Source organism: Zingiber officinale, chromosome 9B (genome assembly GCF_018446385.1).
Source record: "Zingiber officinale cultivar Zhangliang chromosome 9B, Zo_v1.1, whole genome shotgun sequence".
NCBI lineage: Eukaryota > Viridiplantae > Streptophyta > Magnoliopsida > Zingiberales > Zingiberaceae > Zingiber > Zingiber officinale.
The window spans coordinates 3,580,101-3,595,307 of NC_056003.1; the positions used below are offsets into that span (position 1 = coordinate 3,580,101).

The 15,207-nt window shown below is 35.7% G+C and overlaps 2 protein-coding genes across 3 annotated transcripts; both read right to left on the reverse strand.

The window, feature by feature from the left end:
• Positions 1 to 839: 839 nt before the first annotated feature.
• Positions 840 to 6,209, reverse strand: LOC122025041 (formyltetrahydrofolate deformylase 1, mitochondrial-like). 2 transcript variants are annotated; one of them, XM_042583796.1, is made up of 8 exons: positions 6,034 to 6,209; positions 5,848 to 5,960; positions 4,338 to 4,488; positions 4,019 to 4,092; positions 3,786 to 3,945; positions 3,486 to 3,584; positions 3,298 to 3,384; positions 840 to 1,184 (listed from the first exon to the last, which is right to left on the reverse strand). In XM_042583796.1, the coding sequence occupies exons 1-8, from the start codon at positions 6,127 to 6,129 to the stop codon at positions 1,038 to 1,040; spliced, it is 927 nt and encodes a 308-aa protein (XP_042439730.1). In that variant the 5' UTR covers positions 6,130 to 6,209; the 3' UTR covers positions 840 to 1,037. The 2 variants fall into 2 exon arrangements, with proteins under 2 accessions (XP_042439730.1, XP_042439731.1); XM_042583797.1 differs by having other exon boundaries at positions 5,865 to 5,960; positions 6,034 to 6,175.
• Positions 6,210 to 8,198: 1,989 nt separating this feature from the next.
• Positions 8,199 to 15,092, reverse strand: LOC122025596 (coatomer subunit alpha-1-like). The gene is made up of 5 exons (XM_042584430.1): positions 14,935 to 15,092; positions 14,608 to 14,817; positions 13,737 to 14,228; positions 10,509 to 13,463; positions 8,199 to 8,476 (listed from the first exon to the last, which is right to left on the reverse strand). Exons 2-4 carry the CDS (start codon positions 14,813 to 14,815, stop codon positions 10,519 to 10,521), a joined length of 3,645 nt encoding a protein of 1,214 aa, XP_042440364.1. The 5' UTR covers positions 14,816 to 14,817; positions 14,935 to 15,092; the 3' UTR covers positions 8,199 to 8,476; positions 10,509 to 10,518.
• Between the last annotated feature and the right edge of the window lie 115 nt (positions 15,093 to 15,207).

The following is a 15,207-nucleotide window of genomic DNA, read 5'->3' on the forward strand; positions in this document are numbered from 1 at the left end:
TTCAACAACATTATAACTTTTATGTTCCATAATATTTTTAAAAATTATATATTATGTAAAATTATTTTAAAAAATATGTAATAAATTTTGCTATTTTATATGATTTAATATTTGTATAGATGACACACTAACACCATACAATTTCATTTAGACTAAAATATAATTAATAAAGACTGACAATAATATATAACAAACTTGGCGGACAATAATATATAACAAACTTGATTAATTTAATACTATTATTTTTAAAAATGCATTATGTAAAAAAATTTAAAATAATATATATATATATTATATTTTCTATAATTTAATATTTTTATAAGTGAGTGTCATGAGTTAAATTGGATTTAAATTTACTAACATAGAACGATCTTAGCCTATATTACGAATAAACTTCAACAATTTGTCAGAAATTAATCATTATCTGTCTCTCGGGACAGTATGATGTTTGAGACGTGAGATACTACCACATAATATCTTTGAATTAAAACTCAACACGTTCAAATATATCTATCCCTATATCTTGATTATTTATACTAATAATTAGTAGTCATCCGTGATTTATTTTTTTCATATTGACCTAAGAACAAATTGATAGAAATACTAAAACGAACAACTCACCTTTTGTCACATTGATACATGAAATTATCCATCCAGTTGACTAAAGGATTTCCGATAGGTGAATTCCTCGGGAAAAAAAATCTCCCACCAGGTCACCCTAAGATTAGTTAAGCTGAATAGATATATGGTGCCAACTAACAAAAATTGACGTGGCATTTCAATTTTAGTATTTCAAAACCAAACCAAACCACAACCATTTCTTCAAATAAATTTCAAACTAAAATCAAACAAAAACTTCTGATTAAATCAATTTATTCTTTAGATTCTGTTCATGCTTTGGAAAGTATGATCAGAACAACGGGGGACTGGAAAGTAATCAAGATATTATTCAACATATAAGATAATTTTCCAGTAATCAAGATATTATTCAACAGATAAGATAATAGCATGTGAGAAGGCTTGCAAGGGATTTCTTATCAGAATACGATCGTCTTGTTTACTTCGTAAGGTAGCACTCGAAGTTCACAATATGATTTTACTGCTTGTGCAAGGCACTGCTTCTCGAGGTTCTCAGATTTCTGCACGAAGCTTTGTAAGGTATCCCTGTGAGAGACTCTCTCTACCTGCACCATTTAAGCAAAACAAAGCGCAAAGCATTTCAGAGGGTTAGGTGTAAAATATTTATAATCAATATAATAAACCATAATTGATTTATATTATTTAGTAATATAGCCTTATAATAGAACTCAATGGAGAAAAGATTCACTAGGGACAAAAACATGGCTAGATAATGGTGATGATAAAAGCATTTTGGATAGCATGCATACAAAACTACAAGCATTCCTGAGGACTAGTTGACTCATCTAGCCATCTAGGATTCTAGCCAGAGACAAGAGGCATGTAGAGGGAGCTAATTGATCCAATTGTTGTTTATTGACCTACTCATGTTAGTCAGCAATAGTGAAAATATATATTGAATAGCAAAGTGGGTCAGGCTGTCCAAGGAGGCCGGATAGCAAGAAAATAAGATAAGTCAGGCTAGGCAAATCAGGTCAGACAATGATTGAGTGGGTTAGGCAAACTAAACGGACCGGACAGACCTAGCATACCACAGAGACGAAGCGAACCAGGAGGGATGGATAGGATGGACTGGGTGGACAAACGAATGGATTGGATGGACAAGGCAAGCAAAGCAAACCAAGGAGGTCAAGTAGGCTGGACCGAGAGAGTTGGATGAACCGACCAAATTAGAAGAACTGGACAGGCAGGGATGACTGACAAATTGTTCCACGCTAAGTAGGTGGAATTGGTCAGCCAAATCAGGGCTGGCTAGGATAGGTGAATGAACCATTGTCTATTGGTTGGGGCATAGTTTATCATCTTAAAGACGTATTCCTTACCCCATGCTTATAAGGTTCCTATAACCATACACGATCAAATGATCCATCTATTTTATATTATAAAGTATGAACTAAACAAGAAATATATTTTCCAATTTCACTCATCAATTTTTTATTCAAGAAATAGTAATTCTATTTCTGACCAATTTTTTATTTCATGAACTAAATGTAAAGTTGGATGCATGCTTAAACTAATTGTGCCGGAGCCTAAGTCAATATTAGCTAAATGGTAGAACTTGTAGTTTTAGTAGCATACTAGTCAGGGTGATGCCACCTCCTATAGTTGCTTTTGTGGGATCCAACTCTCCCTCCATATCCGTAGGGCCGGCACTAGAGGGGCCGTTAATGTAACGGATCTATATTTTTTTTTGTGGGATCCAATTCAATAAGGAATTATGTATAATAATGCTAAAAAAATATTCTCATTCTATAATTGTGTTAATACTTATCAATGACACAAAACTAGGGATTAAAGCCCCTTGATTCTTGGATTCACCTGGTTGGGTTTGTTAGCTGCCAATATATCCATTGACATTATATTCTGCAGCTGACCTCAAAGGATACTGAGCATTGTAAAATCCACTAAAGTTGCATTATCTTCAAGCATCTAAAGATGCCAGAAGAATAGAAATTTTGTTGGGTTTTAATAGACAAAACGATATCATGTAAAAAATCAGCATAATAAAAAGTGTTTCCATTCAATAACTTGCATGAATGTTGCGTATCAACTCTCAACAATGACACGTTTGTCTATGCCTAGGAAACAAAATAAACATTCTTTAGGTTTTTATAGTTCACCCTGCTGCATGTGTTGATCCCAATATAATAACATGGAACTTGAACTCGATATAATCGTTCTAAGAGGAAGAGCCAATTATATGCATATTAATATACGCATAACTAATTTAACAGTTAAATTAGAAACCTGATTTTTAATATTTTTTTTTGTTAAAGTAGCATATATTGATAAAGCTACAATTATAAGAGTTGGTGATTAAAATGGAAAGAGGTTTCTAAAGTCTTGTGTGATTGTAGTGTCTCTCTTAGGGAAATTTTTTTTATAGTTTTATGGTGCAAAATAATGATTTATGAGTCTAGGGTATTAATATTATTAGGATCTAGGGTGTCAATATGATTAGGATCTAACGCTGTAAGTAGTAAAGAAAGAATTCTAAAATGAACGAAGAATTACTAAAATAAAATAAAATAACCTTTATTAGGGAACAATTAGTTTTAATGATAAAGTGAAAGGAAATATGTTAGATAGTCTGGATATATCCAAGAAATAAGGCATGAGAAACAAATTCTGATTAAGTATTTAGCAAAAGAATATCACCATCTGTTCAATAATTGGACCAGCATCCAGTTCTTCAGTAACAAAATGAGTTGTTGCACCAATAAGTTTCACCCCAGCGTCAAAAGCCTGGATTGACATAACACATTTACAAGTTATAACTCACAGCCACGTGATATCTAAGAAATTAAGAGAGTTTAAAAAATTAATAAAGTACTTAAAAGTGAGACCTGCTGGGAAGGACGTCCACCCCTAAATGATGGAAGAAGGCCATGATGAATATTAATTACATCTTTACCATAGCTCTCCAAAAAAATTCCTGATAGTATCTACAATCGCTTTTTAAGGGGATAAGAAAATAGTATTTCAAATAACATATGAATTACTTTAGTCAAGGTTTGCATAATTGATTGAACATCTTAAAATTCAGTTCCAAAACTTCAATATTGAAAGATACAGTTAGCATTATAAGAGAATAGAGATCAGGAAAGGGTTGGAAGTAAAAAACAACAAACAATCAAAGGACAAACCTGCATATATCTTGCAAGTATTATAAAATCAGTATCTTTAATCAACTTCAGGATCTCTGGTTCTCTTTTATTTTCCTCACTCATTGGCAAATAATGATATGGAATCCCATGTCTTTCAAGAAATCGAATAACGTGTGTATTCAGAGCCCTTTCATGATTACTGTGTCAATTTAGAGAAATTTTAGTTCACATACTAAATTTGTTGAAAAGAGAAGACGAGCAATGTGGCACACCTTATTACACAACTGATATCAACAGGAAGCTTACCATCTTGCCATCTATATAACAAATCTACCAAACAATGTTCCTGTATATAAGAATAATTCTTTAAAAACAAACCGATACATGGAAAATAGAAATTGGCTATTTAAGAGTGCAGGGGATGAATTGTGAATCAAAAGACATTGTATTTATTAACTACATATCTTTGCATCAAGAATGTAAAGTTTTTTGCCTTTGGTGTGACATATTTGAGCTAGATATTTGAAGGTCTAGATATTTAACAAGTAATCATTCTTCAGCTGAAAGTGGCAATAGTTAGGCATATCACACCTGCTTTGAAACAAGAATTGCAATCTTATATTTAGGGTCTAGGTAAGGGACCCGCACAATGGATCTTTCTGCCTTGAACAACTTTGATAATTTGAGGAAGTCATCATCCATCACCTCCCGAGGCCAACAAGTGGGATTAAAGACAAATTCACTGCCACATGTATCTATTATTAGAATCATATAAACTGGAAGTTATTTGCAAATGAGTTCAGTTGCTTGTAGTTTGCATATTACTCATATTAATGGAGATAATAAACATGCTTACCTATGAGTTCAAAAATTAAAATTCTTAATAGTCAGCTTGATTGATGTAAATTGTGCTAATGTAAAACAGATAACAGTAGCAGAAATATCAACCAAAAATGGAAAACTAGAAGAGTTTCTAGATTCATGACAGTATCAGAAAAAATGATCAGATGATCTTATAAATAAAAATTCAAGGATAATGCATATGATGCATCTAATCTCTCAACTAGAAGAAAAGATTTGATATTGAATACACTAATCAAAGGGAACCTATGGTTCTTAACAGTAGTAGTTACCAAGAAGCAACTTATTTTACACCAAGTTGTCTATAAGCACATTGCTAATAATAAAGTAAGCAAATACAAAATAGAGTATAAGTTAACAGCTTCTGGCATCTATTTTTTTCATGGCAGGGTTATAATAAGAAAAGCATAGGAGGGTGGAGATTTCAAATTATCATGTACTGGAAGGAATTTTCAACAGTAATCAAATAGGAGTTTACTAAGAGGTCTAAGAAGCATGTCAGATTGGTATCTGCCAATCATTATTTTCAAGGTATTGGTATTCATTTGCTTCAGAATACCAAGCAGTATAGGTAGGTATGACACTGAATTACTGATCCCATACGTTACTGATGATACCGGTATCTAAGACCATGCTAGTTGAGAATGCCTAGTCTCAAATTAATGTAAACGAATGATTGTGGATAATTGGACTTGGGCTATTAAAGTCTCAAGTACATTATTACTAAATATTAGGAAAGGCATATGATCCTCATAATTAGCTCGAGATCAAATAACTTGGTCAATTTCAGTAAAGAAAAATCCTATCTTGCAATCGCCAATGCCTAAATGTGACCAACCATGGTTAGTGACGATCTGTTCAAAATAGTTGCAAGTCTAGGCTGATAATGACTTTAAAGCACTCTACCACATCAGTACTTCCACCGCTTAGGACGCGTTCAATTGACTGCATCCTAAAACTATTTAGTAGAAAGCCTGGATAGCACTGAGGTTAGCATTCCGCCGCCTTCTTTCATTACTGAGAAAATTAGTCAAGAAGGAGGATTTTAGTTTAGGGTATGCATTATATGATCCTACATCTCGTCACTATTTTGACTAATCTACAGTTCGAATATTAATCTTTATCAAACATAGTCTCCTACTCACTTCAATCACATCCAACCAGACAAACTATTCCATCATCAAATCTCGATCCAACAAAGTAGGAAGCGAATGAATCAGGAGCGAATGCAAACCCCAACCTCCTGGAGTAAAAGACCTGCTTATTCTCGGGAACAAAGACATCCACGCTCTGTATGTTGCCGCCCCTGGAAGCGATACACTCGGAGAGTTTGGCGACGATCCCCACCACATCCTGCCCACCATAAACGAAATCGATGAAGGGTGCCGTCGAGGGCGGCAATGCGATCGACTGAGGAGAGGCTCACCGGACAGCGGAAGACGTGGATGCCGATGACGGAGCGTGCCTGGCTTCCGGGGATCGAGGTTGCCGCTCTCCTCGCGATCCGATCCCAAAGGACCATTCTCTCTCTCTCTCTCTCAGCGGAGCGGACTACGGAGTGGTTCCTGTAGATGATAATAAACAATCACTAAAAACATATAATAGTGGTGTGGAGTTGAGTTAAGGGATATCCATGGATCTCCTCCAATGAAACAAACTTCTGTTACCCAGAACAATCATACCCGCGCAATCTACTCCCACGCACCTAACTTATTCCTTCTACTTTCTTTCTGGCGCCCTACTTTGAATCCAACTGTAAACTCTCTTTGGACCTTGTAATTTGTTGATGCTCTGTTTTCTAAGATAATAATAATAATAATAATTTTAAAATAATAATAATAATACTAATAAAATAAACGGAAAAAAAAAAAAAAATAGGCAAGATCCTCAATTTAGCAGGTGAGATCCATTATAATAATATGCTCTCAAAGAAAACGGGATGACTTAATGTGAGACTTAGTGATTCATAGCTCGAGGACATATTTTATTTATAGTTTGTAGTAAGTGCGTCCATAATAAATCTATATTATAATATTCATCCTCTCATAAATAAATATAGAATCTATTATCACATATTCGTTATAACAACATATTTCTTTCATTCACATTACTTTTAACGTTAATATTCATTATTCATGAGTCCACTCAATTATCTTAAAATTATATCATATTAAAGAAATAAATTTTAAAATATTAAAATTATTATTAATAATAATAATAACAACAGTTAACTAGCCGTTATAATTTTTTTAATTTAATTTAAATTAAATTAAAAAATAAATTATAAATAAATAAAATAATATAAAATACAAGCCGAAAAAAATAAGTCAAAAAAATTATTATCATTTAAAAAAAATAATATTATTACTAAAAATACACTCATTATTTATTATTTATCTATTTTATTTGATTTTTAATTTTAAAATTTATAATTTTTTAATAAAAAATTTTAAAAAAATACACTTAACGGGGTGGGCCAGGGTGGCCGATCCCATACAACATTAACACGTTCAAAGTCATGAACGTGTTAATGCAAAAGGGTATTATAACACTCCTTCATATTGGTGTTATATACACCCCGTTAATGAACAATGCGGATGCTCTAACACTGCACGGTAATCAAGATTTTCAAACGTGCTAAGTTTTTTCTTTTTTCACTTTTCCAATAATAAATTCAAAAAAATGGAAAAATAAAAAAAAAATTATAAATTTTGTAAAATTACATTAAAATGAATTCCCTTTTGTATAATATTTGATTGCACGATCAAACTCGCGGAACCAACAAATTTGATCTATTTATTCCCATTAGTTTGTTTCGCCATACAGTCAATGGTATGGTTCTAACACATTCTGACTTGATTTAGATCCACATCCAGACAAATCAAACCCATCACTATGCTCCAGTGAAATCAAACCCATAACCCAATCCTTGCTAAACCACAAATTCTCGCCATGGTGAACTCTGTTTAGCCAAAGGGGTTCGACTTCAATTCATAAAATTACCTGGCATTTGCATGAACATTACAACCAAGCTCCGTCTATTTTTACACAGCAGTCATCCAAAAGCATCCAAATCTAATTACATAGATTGGCACAGTTACTACCTACATGAATATTTACTCTATAGATCTTAGAATCAATCTCAACTAGTACAAAATACTTCGTTAAGTGTCTACCCTTCCCCATATAAAGAGCTGCTGCGCTAAAATAAAATATCGCTGTAATTTACCTATCTATATCTTACTGTGAGACTAAGGATAATGAGCCACTTAAGATGAACGATATCACTTAATTAAAGTTAATAATACAATAACTAGGAAAATGAGGTGCAAAATAGATATAGATGGATTTCAAACCAACGTGAATTCAGTGCAGCGCAGTTAATTTAAATTCCAGCAGCAACAAGGCTAAAAAATTTGTCAATTGGAAAATTTGTCTCGCGATCTAAATAACTTTCCGGAAAAGAATAAAAAATAACATCAAGTTTGGCATAACAATGCATCAACCAATTCTTAGTTTCATAGAAAACTTACAAAGATCGATATGCTTTAAAAAAAAAAAGAAACAAAAAGGAGAATACAAATCAGTAGCTAGGAGCCAACTTATGATGTCTAGTTATAAAAAAAAAATGTCTGAGAACTGAATGTTTGGAAGACTTTTCGAGCTAAGTTTTATCCTCGGGAAAAATTTAGCCACTGAGCATAGATGAAGAACATGCACCTTGTACTATAGTCCAATAAAAACAGAGGCAAGTGTGCCACTGAAACCCCAGAAACTAAGACTTACTACAGCTAGAGAAACATTGGATGACAAAGAAGGCCTCTGAGCAATGTATGGTTTGAAAGTGGAGGGGCAGCTTGTAGGAATACCTGAAGCACAAAAAGGAAATTAGGCAGAACCAGGATGGGAAAAGTCAAATCTAGTTCAGTTGTAGATGAAATATGTATCAAGAGCAGAAAAGGACAAAAAAAAAGAGTTATTGGACAAAATTTTCAGAGTTTTGGAAATTTATGTTTGTTCAACGAGACATGGTAAAATGACACCCAGGACAATTGTGAGAAGACCTGTAGAGCAATTAAATAGGCATGTCAAGATTGTGTATCTGCTTGTGCTCCTGCAAGTAAGGAATCTGACAAAATGGTATACCTTAATAGCCTATTTACCAAAACCTCAACTTTGGTAGGGTTGCCAGTGAGGGTCTGAAGGAAATTCTTGTTTCAGAGATGTCGCACACACTACTAATGAAAAAGAGAGAATCCTAACTCACTAGAGAAAATCTCAACCTTGAGTTGACAAAATGGTTTACCAAAATCTCAACTTTGACTTCTAGTACTCAGTTGATGCAAGCAGAGAATCCTAACACTTATATGAGAGGACTTTTCTGCTACTTAGTAAATGTATGTATGAGGTTTCTACATTTTAAGGGATTCTTAGTGCAGGAGACAAGATAAGTAGAAAAAACCAGAAACCAGAAGAAAAAAGACACACGACAGGATAACTAGGCACACCAGCCTTTAACAAACTTAATTTCTGTGAAACAAAAAATACATGTGATCTTTTCTTGATGTTTTTGAATGGGTCATAAAGATTTCTAAGATTATTAAGTCTTTAGAAGCAATGCTATTATTCATCTTACAAATCTAAGAAAACCCACTAAAGTAAAAAACTTTTTTGTGCCACAAAACACAAATCAAGCAGTACAACACATACATAATATAAAGATAACATTCATGATTATTTGATTTAATTGATTCAGCCTAATTAGCCTAGATGCAAGAACTATATTTCAATTTAATTAAAAGAGGTAGCATCATGAGAAAGAGGGCTTAATAAACACGTGTTATGACAGTTACTCAGAATAGCTTCATAAGATAAAGTTAACTTTTCCATTCCCAACTAATCATATGGATTCTTTGCACAAGAATGCCGTTGAGCAATAAGCTGAAAAACACTACAAACTGTTTCACTATTTGTTCAAAAATCTTCTGGTAAGTACTATTTTAGGTTATCATAAGGGTGCAGTGAATGACATGATCGTTTTTCCAGCAATTCTAATTTCAACAAATAGATCTTTCTTTACATATATCAATCTCATTTATTTAGCCTTGTGAAATTCAATCAAACATTATCCTTAAATTTTTACTATTTAAAGGATAAATATTCATATTGGCATTCTAATTTTAATGTTCAGAGATAAGCTTGAGTCAAGTAGATGCCACTTTTGTACTTGGACTGATATTTAATGTTAGGCAATGGGCAAGACAAACATAATGGTATTATAGGCCAAAGAATCAGTAATGTACTAGAGGTTAAGTTTGAATTGGGTCTTCTAGAAACAAAAGTTAGTAAACAATGTGATAATAAACCCACAAAAGAATTAATATGTAGTGAAAATAGCTACTAAAATTCATATAAAAGTTTTAATCAGTTCAAGTTGTAATAAATTGATGTGATTCATAAAGTTAAGGACTAGGATCTTATAATAACTAGGTGGATAAAATTAAAAAACAAAGATTATGAGAAATAAAAAAGGTAAAATACACTGAAAACAGCAATAGAAGATCCAAGGGCACGAATAACTATATAAAAATGACAATAAATTGTGAGCTCAAAGAATAACAAGGTTTCCTGCATATGAAAAATTAAACATAAACATCCTAAACTCAAAATGAAAGTTCCCATACTTGAAATAAAAGAATTGTCTCTTACATTTAAAATAAAAAATCTGCACGAGCTAATTGAAATATTAATCACTAAAACCAAGATAGATGCCCAAAATCAACTGGCCAAATGTTTTCTTGAACTTAGCATTAAAAATTCAGTTTGACAAGGCAAAATATATAACAAGTTACGCCCAAGGTAGCTAGAAGAAAAGAACTATCCCTTCACATAGAAAATTACCTGTTTTCATTTATCTCATCTGTGTAGGAGAGCAAAGTAGACCTGAGGCATCTGCTCCCACTACTGCAAGCTCGCAGACAGAGCAAAGATGCCCCTCAACAGATGGTACAAACCGAGCCCCACAGTACGAACAAGAAACATCTCTCTGCCCCCGATATATAGGAACATAAGTTTCCCCACACACTACAAAAGGATTTCTGTAATCATAATTAAGTTGGCTAGCATCCTTTTTATCACTAGCATGTTGAAGCACCTGCCTCGCCTTTTTTGCTTGGATTTCAGTTGGGCTGTTCTCCAGAAGCATCCGGGCAAAATTTGCCGCTGTAGCATAATTTCCTCCCTTATAGCAGACAGTCATAGCATTAGTGAGGACTAGCCTGGAATGCATCTTCTGAAGTTTACAATTGGTGAAATAGGCCGCAAGTTCTTGCTGCCGAACTGAATTGTCCTTGAGTTCTTTTCTTTTGACCTCAATTTTTAAGCCCAGAACATACTCTCTGGCAATCTCAATCAGCTCCTTCACTTCGTCGACTTCCCTTCTTGAGTCCACTATGATAAGCGGAATAGCATGCAAAATATTCAAAAATAAGCGTAGAGCCTCAGGAAACTTTCCATCTGTTGTGGCTTTATAAGCTGCCTTCAGCTTCTCATCCATCTGGAAAAACTTAAATACAAGTGTTGGTGGTCCTCTAACATTAGGACTTGCTGATTCGGTCCAATTTTTCTCAACAGCAATTGACATAGCTGGAACAGAAGCAAAGGCATTCATGTAGGTGTGACTTCCCAAAAGAAGATCCATGAACAATGGCTTTAGAGGAGCAAAATTTTTTATACCCAATTGCCGGGTAAGCAAGCGCATGGCTGTATCAAAATTTCCAGCAGCTGCATGCTCACCTGCAAGAGATGACTTCTGAATCCAGATTTGGCTAACAGGCATACCAGGAGTAGGAGCAACAAATAGTGAACTAGCATTTGCAGAAGCTTTTGGTGTATCTGCATCTGGTGGTAGTTCCAAATCCTCAAGGTCCCATCCTCCTTCCTCATTATCTTTATTTTCTATTCCATCCTCAAGCTCTGCAGATATATCAGCATTCTGTATCATGTCATCCACATCAACAATGTCCAATTCCTCATCACCCCAGTCCGCATTGTTAGCATCTTCCTCTTCCTCATTCCCTGCCCTACCAGTGTCCAGTGCATTGTCAAAAATACCTCTCATTACTCTTAGCAATGGCCAATCACCACAGCACATCAGAGATGAAGGTGGTAAGAGAAGAGAACGCTTTTTATCTTCAGGTAAAATGGGAACATTTTCACCCAACTCAGTAGCCAGCCTGCTAGCAATTTCTTCAAGCCCATGGCTCACAGCTGTCGCATATGCTAGAGGCAAATGACCAGCATTCTCTAATATCTTTATACGCTCATGAATATCACCAAGATACATGGCATTATGGAATTGACCCATAATATCATTCTTGATTTCCGCAATTCTCAGCATTTTGGACAGCTTCTCCCTGTTACCAGTTATGAGATAAAGAAAAGATAACCTCTCAAAGTTCTTTGTCCTTTGATATGCATACTCCACAATGCTAGTATTTCCTTGTCTAAGAGCCTCAATACCCAACCTGTACCAGTGGTCCTTATCATCTATCTCTTTTGCTGAAGCAACGGCAATTTGGATGTTACCACTCTCAAGAGCTAGGTTGAATCTAGTCTTTTCATCTTTCACAAAATGGAGAGCCACTTCAGGAAAACCTTTCTGCTGTAGATATGAAATGACAGCTTGACCACAAAGCTGTGAGTTCCTGATCATATTCATCACATGATCATAACGTTTATGGAACAGGGAGAGCTTGAAGATGTACTCTGTCGAATCGATTGATACCACATGGTTCTTTCCATCACGATCCAAGCAATAGATATTGTTTCCAAAAACCTTGGTGATGTAAATAGTTACATCGAGTGTTTTTATTATTCCACCATCTCCATTAGGAAGGCAATACTTGATATGATTTAATGTTGTATAGATAAACACACCTTTGTCATCCCATGCACCACTTTTCACACGGATAGTTTCATGCATTGTGCAACGGTGCACAAGTTTCTTATTAGCAATTATTATAGTATGTTTACCTAGCAAGGCAACTGACTCCATGTCACTTGACCAGACAATGTATTTAACAGATGGAGTTTGAAGCTCTCCAAGTACAATCCTCTGTTGAAGATCAAAAATAAGCACCCGGTCCTCAGCCCTGCACAACAAATTACCAGTGCCGGCATAATATATAGCATCAGTACCAATTGGCAGAGGGCTCTTTTTTATAATCTCATTTTTAAGATTCTTCACTATGGCTTGATTGCTGCTCCTATCAAGAACAGCAAATCTATTACGAGCTACAAAAACAGCTGATGCTCCTACTCCCTTCCTTGCATCTTGCATATAATCACCTCTTCCAGCAGCATCTTTAGGAACAATATACAGCTCATAAGATCCACCATCCACATCAGAACAGATCAAGACAGCATTCTCTGTGGGGCTAAAAGACAATGTTCTAGGTCCTTGGTTCAAACTAACTGAACCAGGTCGTCTTATGGGAACAACCTGATTGTCCTTCTGAGTTGAGAATTCGTAGACTCGCAAGAAACGATCTTTCACATAGTGTAAAGTATCTCCACTGACAGAGAAAGCAGGGCGTTCTCTCTCCAATTTGAAAACAATCATGCCACTATCATGGCCAGCAGCCAGAAGGTTAGTTTCAGGGTGTGTAGCAAGAATCCAGAAACGATCATGTTCCCTGCGAAATGTCTGAATACCAGTTCGTTTTGTAGCATCCCAAATGCGAATACTTTTGTCTTCTGAGTTAGATACAATGATATCTTGCTTCGCATGGAACATCACACAAGAGACGTTATTCATGTGACCTCTCAATGTGTCCACCTCCCAAGCTTTTGTATCTGCAATACAATTGATATTTAATGGAGCAGGTCTCGCTTTTAGAATTTAATTTAGCTTCCTCAAGAAATGAATAGTTAAACATCCATATATTCTTCACATTTTAAGTACATAGTATAATGTGAAAAAAAGGAATTTGCACAACTCTATTAGATGATATTCCATGTAATTAGATTTTTTAGGATTTAATTTTTCTGAAGATGAATAAAGGAGTTTAGATACTATATGATAGGATGCAAATGAAAGACTCAACAGACAGATATTTTCAGAATTACCATTCATTCTCCATAATTTTACTTGTCGATCATCTGCTCCAGACACTATAAGAGGCAAACTTGGATGGAACGATGCCCAATTGACTCCACGGTCATGACCTTCCAAGACATATTTGACAACAGCATCAACACCGCCAAATAAATCTGAGTTTATCTGACCCAAACGTAGGAGATCATCAGCTGGCGCAACTTTTTTCCTCAGTGAGCTAATATCCCAAACACGGATTGTCTGATCCAGAGATGCAGAAACAACCAGGTCTTCCTTTGGATGAAATGAGGCACACATCACATAGTGGTTGTGCCCTGTCAATACAGAAATGCAGGTCCGAGATTGCCAATTCCATATCCTAATAGTTTGGTCGTCACTTGCGCTAACAATCCATGGATGCTCATCATGGAACTGCACAGTGCGAATGTAATCAAGATGACCAAGGAGGGTAAACAAGCACCGGTGTGTCTTATAATTCCAGACCTTAATCTTATAGTCATCTCCTGCAAATACAACATCTCAGAAATAAGTATAACCGAATTGGACCCTTGAGATTATTGCAGCAGATCTGAAGCTAACATACTTTAAAACGTCAAAGAAAAGCAAATAAAGCATATTCCAATATCTTCCTTTAATTCAAAAAACGTGCATCGTTAGCAATTTCATCTAATCTCAGGACTACGAAAGCAAACCAGCCACAATTTGCGAAGGGCTAATCTGATCTCAGACTTAACGAGCAAAATAGAATGCAACGCCAGGGTAACTAGATCAAAGAAGGCTGAGCAAGATCTGAACTCGTACTTGACGAACAAAAAGGAATGCAACGCTAGGGAAATAAGATCAGAAGCAGTCTGAGCATTATCAGGACAAGGCAGCAATCACCTCCGGATACGAAAAGGGGCTGGGACTTGTGGAAGTGGACGCCGCGCACGGGTCCGTCGTGCTCGTCGAAGCGGTCGATGAGAGTGCCCATGCGGTAATCCCATAGCTGGATAACGCCGCTGTGAAGGCTGGCAAGGACCCAGGGACGTTTGCTGTGGAAGCTCACACCCTTCACCCGGTTGCTCTTCGTCTCGAATTTGGTCAGCATATCTGCCAGATCAAAAACATACCAGACACGCAAATCAGAACGGAGGAAGAGGGGGTGCACACTGGAAAACGGATCTAGGGCTCGAATCCGAAGCCGGATCTACAGAAGCTTCTTCCGACCTGAAATTTAAGAACTGGATCTCGAGACCAGATCGCTGCCGACGGGGATCTGGAGGGGAGACGACAAAATTGAAGGGGGTAGCCCGACGACCGGAGACGGACAAGGAGACGGAGAGAACTCTCCTTTCCGGTTACACACTAATTGCAGTTCGCCTTTTCCAAGTTTTATACTCGCATTGCTCTGTTTCAAGCTTAGCCTTTCAAGTTTGCCCGAAACATTTACGATTTTTAATAATTGCCCTAGAGTATTTCAAGCAGAACTTTCTGTTCATT